The sequence below is a fragment of the Olea europaea genome, chromosome 18 (genome assembly GCF_002742605.1).
Source record: "Olea europaea var. sylvestris chromosome 18, O_europaea_v1, whole genome shotgun sequence".
NCBI classification, from domain to species: domain Eukaryota; kingdom Viridiplantae; phylum Streptophyta; class Magnoliopsida; order Lamiales; family Oleaceae; genus Olea; species Olea europaea.
In genome coordinates, this window is record NC_036254.1 from 20,399,468 (window position 1) to 20,404,946 (window position 5,479).

The following is a 5,479-nucleotide window of genomic DNA, read 5'->3' on the forward strand; positions in this document are numbered from 1 at the left end:
TTTTTTTTTTAATTTTTTAAAAAATTTTTTTTTTTTTTTTTTTTTTTTTTTTTTTTTTTTTTTTTTTTTTTGGTTGAAGGTACTGATCCAATTTGACTTCCTATAAAAGTTATTCCGGAAGAGAAATCTTTTAGAAATTAATTAGCTTTTTTGGTAAGCTATTTTACGAAAAATAGAAATTAAAAAAAAAATCCTATCAAACAATCCCTCATTATACTTGTAATTCCTACTTAATTATTTTCATATTTCACAAACACTAATGGCTTGCAAACACATCAATGATAATATTTCTTTCTCGTTTCAATTATAATTTAATTTTAAATCGATAAAGATAAGTAACAACGGGCCTCCCAGCTGATGCTGATTGACTAGCAACATTGGTGGGTACTCGGGAGAGTTCAGGCCCGTAATATGCCTAACTTGGGCCTTGATGTACGCATGTCGATTTAAGCCGCTCCACCCATTTTAATACTCCCACATGAGCATACACTATTGACAATATTATTGATGATACAAAATTGATATATTCAAAACGGTAATCAGAAAAATAAAAAAATAAAAAAATAGTAAGTGGAATGAGAACTTGAAACTCGGTCAATAAGTTGTTCACAAAAGCTGTACAATAGTTAATGGCATATTTGATATGATCAACTAAACACAAAGATACGTACATAACAAAAATGTCAATTTCTCTAGGTAGTCGATTGTACCAAACATGCTCGTAGGTGGTAACTGTAAACACTTCACAAACACAAGAAAATGTCAATTTCTCTGCCTAGTTGATTGTACCAAACATGCCTAGTCGATTGTACCAAACATGCTTCGTAGGTGGTAAATGTAAACACTTCACAAACACAAGAAAGTGCTAGCAATTGATGGAATGCTTTAGGTCTCAAAATAATGCATTTGTGCTCATTTACATGGAAAGGCAATTTACAATCATTTGTAATGAACAAAGAATAGAATTTCACCTATGATTGAGCACCAGACAACCTATATTTTTTCCTTGTGTCTTTGATTTTCTCGTATAGCTTCAGTCGGAATTGTCGATACTTTAGAGAGAGTATTCCTTCGCAGCAAGACTTCAATCTGTGAGTTTTCTTTCAATCTGATGGAACATTACACTGCCTACTTGGACGAGAAACTATAAATTGGCATGTACTGAACTTAAAGCCGGGTCGTTTTCTAAGTTGATATATCGGGCATGCCTCTCCTCCAAAGGTTTAACTGTAATTGGAAGGTAAAACAGATAAAATTATCGAGGTGGTCAATTTCTCTTCAGAAAGACAAGAAGCCAACTCAGCCTTCGACACAATGTCATGACTCTAATATGGCCCCACATCACACCTAGTTAAAAATATGGGTCATCGTGGGCATCCTTTCTGATATGAGGGTAGAAAATTAATGACTCTCAAGACTTGTTTGGTAAAGTGGATTGTAGAGTACCACGCACCAAACGTACACTAATTGCATCTCAACATCCTTAAGGTTCGACAAGTGGCCTATGTACCCTCTCCTTACAATCTGATGTTAAGGATGTGTTACTCAATGTGGTTGTAACATGTAATGCATTCAGGTTATCCAACTTTATTGCATTAGCACCCGAAACCCCCAAGTGAAAAAGAAAATCGATGAATGGAGCATATCTACCTTGTCTGAAAAATGTTTTGAATCATCTGTTGTGGAGATTCAAGTGCTCCATTTTCTAATTGAAGTAACTCGTCTGGAGTGAGTTGCCAACCAAGGGCACCTAAATTTTCTTCAGCCTGTTTGATTGACTTGACTCCAGGAATTGGAATTGTACCTTTGCAGATGCACCAGTTTATCGCAACCTGCAACCAGAATCTTAAATTAAATGGCTGAAGTCTGAACGATGAGAAGAGGCCATCAGCATTCTTATTTTTATTTTTTTGTTTAAATTTATGTTTGACAGAGTAATCAGGAATACTGATAGCAATAAAAATAAATAAAAACGATTTTGAGGGTATGAGGAATTTCTTTTCCATGCAAAGTACACAATCAAGGAATAATCTTGCTCCACAATATGTAAGAAACAGACCATACAAATTATACGAAGTACTAAAAAATATTTCAGATAGCAGTAAGCCTGTAATGGTCAAAAATACCATAAATGCTAAAAAGAAGTCCAAAAGAGAGTTAAAATGAAATACCTGAGGAATAGTTTTGCGCCTTTTTTGTGCGATTTCTTTAAGTGAATTCAATAGAGGCTCCAGTCCTGGTAAAATTTGTCCAAATAGAAGACCTCTATAAAATCACAGCATCATATTGAATGAGTAGAATAAAAAATTGCTAACAGCTAAAAACAAATCTAAAATTGCTCTAACATTTGAAAAGATGGAAAGATGTTTACGCACCGAGGTCCACTTGGCAGATTGGATGGACTATATTTTCCGGTAAGCATTCCAAGTCCCAACGGACTATATGAAATTAAACGAATACCCAGAGAGTCACATATATTCTTGATCTCCATCTGATCTTTTCCCATACTCAACAGTGAAAATTGCACCTGAAATAGATATTTTGAATGGCATGAGATTGACATCTCAGAAAAGAAAATAAAAATTAAAACAACATGAGGATAGGCTTCTTTTTATTCAAATAATTATGTTTTAAGAAACCTTAAATCATGCAATGTATTTTTAAACCAATAATAACAATTTGTGAATTAATGTCGGTAAAGTAATATCAGTGAAAGTAAATTACTTGTAAAGTGAAAGGAGTGGCCAAATTTTTTTATTAAAAAGCTATTTTGTAAAACTTAGTATTTCATCTCAGTATATATCCTCATAAGCAATGACTGGTGATAATCCATTGGGAAAATGATTCGGATTGTCAATTTTTCAGTGGTTCACTCACTATAATAGTAAATGTCGAAAGGAAAATTTCAATTGACAAGTCATAGGGGTTTCGCATACTCGATAAATATTGCACTACCTACAATGAAAAAACTAAAGAAATACTTGTAATTTCTTTAAAGATGCATTCTTGCAGTGATTGCCAAGGAGTCACTTGCTCATCTTAAGTACTTAACTCAAAGCGATCAATCACTTAATATGAACATGAAGACACGAAGCAAAATGCAGAAGATATAAATTGATAGAAACTTATTTGAGCCTGTTTTTGTTATAGTTATTAGCAGTTAGCAATAAGGCCACGACATCATAAGATGGTTCAAGTACTTTACCCTGTTACCTGAAAGAAGAAAATTTAATTTCATTGAAAAGATGGAACGTAACATTCACCTGAGCCGAGCATAATGGCACTCCTCGGGCTTTCAGGTAATTGTGTATTTTTAGTAGCTGCTTTGGCCCATAATTGCTCACACCAACTGCTCGGACTAAACCCTGTTTCCAAAATATCCATCAGCCGGACATCAATTTGCAATTATAATGATGTGAGTGTAAAATTTCTTCTTCAAAGTTGCAAAAAAATTGTGTTTCAGTTGTTTATAGGAAAGAAATAAGAAGAAATAGTGCAAAACATATCAACAAGAATGACACAAAATATCCACACAACAAGAACAGTGCAATGATAGAAGAGGCAACATATTTTTATGCTGGTATTCATCATGATTTTCATTGGACAAAGATATGCTATAAGTTCATCGTGACCTTATCGTATATTGCCACTAAACCATCCCAAAGAGCCCGCTCTTGCAAAGGAGCATAATTTGCAGTTGACCAGTGTAATTGCCCTATTCCTATTTGCTCAATTTGCATCCGATCCAATGAAGACCTGAAATATAATTCTGCATCAAAATTTATCTACTTAGGCGAATAGCCAAAGTTGATATAATTTATTTATTTATTTATTCAAGGCAGTCTCATTATCCCACATTCCATCAACTTGCTGCAACGGATACTGGAAAAGAAAATTCGAGAACCTGTACATGCTTTGAAACGATGTACTCAAACAGGTTACCGGCTCCACTGGGTTTATTGAATATTGTATAATTAGATGAAGATGAAGCATACTTGCAAGCATTCACAAATTGACCGGGTGTTAACCGCCATGGGTATGCAGCAAATTTTGTAGCGATAACAATGTTATCCTGCACCTGCTTATTTCCTGAACATGCAAATAGCCAAGTTTGTATTCAGCAAAAATAAATAAATAAATAAAATAAATTAAAATTCTAACAAATATCTTCATCTTGAAATTTAATTAACTTGGATCCCCATATGAAAAATTAAACTGAAACATACCCCAAATCCTTTTATTTTGCAAAAATTAACTTTCTAATTACATCTCTTCTTAATCAAGCTGAAACACACTCCAAATCCTTTTTTCCCCCCCCCCCAAAAAAAAAAAAAAAAAAAAAAAAAAGAGCTCGAGGTAATCTGAATTGGTAAAACTTCCATAATTAGAAGTGGATATTATTGAAATTTGGCATAATGGAAAACTCAAGCCAGAATTTATCTAATTGCACCGTTCATAAGATTTCCTTTTCTAAAGGAAACACAGGTGTATGAATTTTATCACTGATTAAGTAAGATAGCCATTCTTGCATACCATTATAGTTTAATACATTACAAATCAAAAAAGCTTTCTTGATTAAATGTCAAGTTAGCTAAACTTCATAAAATAAGACAAATAAAAAGATCAACCTTCAAACTCTCGTATGAACTTCCCGAGAAGCTTCTCACTTTGTCCATTCAACTTTCCAGTTCCATAAGAATCAGCCGTGTCAAACAGGTTAATCCCATTCACAACGGCAATATTAAAAACCTGCTGGAGCTCACTGTCCATTGATTCTTGATAGCCCCACAGAAGCTGATTACCCCATGCCCATGTCCCAAATCCCATCGGAGACACGCTCAATGGACCCATCTTCACCTGCTAATCCCATATAATTTGACATCACAATACAGGAACTGATGAACTACAACATCACTCTTTTTCCACGTGTGCAATACACACAAGTACTAAATCCACACAGGTAAACTGGCTTGTAAGGGAAGGGAGCTCAATTTCTCATAAACCCACAAACTAAAGTTAGGTCTAAATCTACATAAAATCAGATATTAACATAAGAACAAGAAACTAAATCCGCGCAACGGTAAGGGAATTAATCATATGGGTTTTTGAATAATCAGTCAGTAATACAAAACACAAGTGACGACCAAACAACACGAGAAATTCTTATTTTTGTTGGGTTTGGAGGGCATTACCTTTTGCCAGGGCCAGAAACGTGGGAATCTGAGGTTCTTTAACAATGGCGGGGAAGAAGCAGTAGACTTGTTGGAAGAGGCAAAACAGCTTATGCATGCAGTGGGTACTGAAATTGACACAGAGAGAGGCATTGTAGATGTTGCGTGCTTCTTTGTTCTTCCGTGGATTTTAAGGTGAATGAATTGGATTGTTTGCTTTGTGTTCTGTGTTTTTTATCAGGGAAATGATGGACGGATAAGAGGTTTGTGTTAAAGTATTGATTTTGGGCGTTTATAATTGAATTGAA

The 5,479-nt window shown here is 34.5% G+C and overlaps 1 protein-coding gene across 3 annotated transcripts; it reads right to left on the bottom strand.

Moving 5' to 3' along the window:
- Window positions 1-616: 616 nt before the first annotated feature.
- LOC111367725 (pyridoxal reductase, chloroplastic) lies at window positions 617-5,479 on the bottom strand. 3 transcript variants are annotated; one of them, XM_022988751.1, is made up of 9 exons: window positions 5,193-5,479; window positions 4,629-4,857; window positions 3,996-4,089; window positions 3,633-3,756; window positions 3,264-3,365; window positions 2,376-2,527; window positions 2,172-2,265; window positions 1,651-1,832; window positions 617-1,227 (listed from the first exon to the last, which is right to left on the bottom strand). In XM_022988751.1, exons 1-9 carry the CDS (start codon window positions 5,322-5,324, stop codon window positions 1,224-1,226), a joined length of 1,113 nt encoding a protein of 370 aa, XP_022844519.1. In that variant the 5' UTR covers window positions 5,325-5,479; the 3' UTR covers window positions 617-1,223. The 3 variants fall into 3 exon arrangements, with proteins under 3 accessions (XP_022844519.1, XP_022844518.1, XP_022844520.1); XM_022988750.1 differs by having other exon boundaries at window positions 4,629-4,860; window positions 5,193-5,446; XM_022988752.1 differs by having other exon boundaries at window positions 617-1,832.

What these genes read in the sequence shown, in the direction of transcription:
- LOC111367725 (XM_022988750.1), bottom strand. Translation starts at nt 5,324, where the DNA reads ATGCCTCTCTCTGTGTCAATTTCAGTACCCACTGCATGCATAAGCTGT. An exon ending in TAGTGGCAATATACGATAAG is followed by an intron (nt 3,366 to 3,632) that starts GTCACGATGAAC and finishes TTTTGGAAACAG; the next exon opens with GGTTTAGTCCGAGCAGTTGG. An exon ending in GGCGCAAAACTATTCCTCAG is followed by an intron (nt 1,833 to 2,171) that starts GTATTTCATTTT and finishes TTCTGGTTGCAG; the next exon opens with GTTGCGATAAACTGGTGCAT.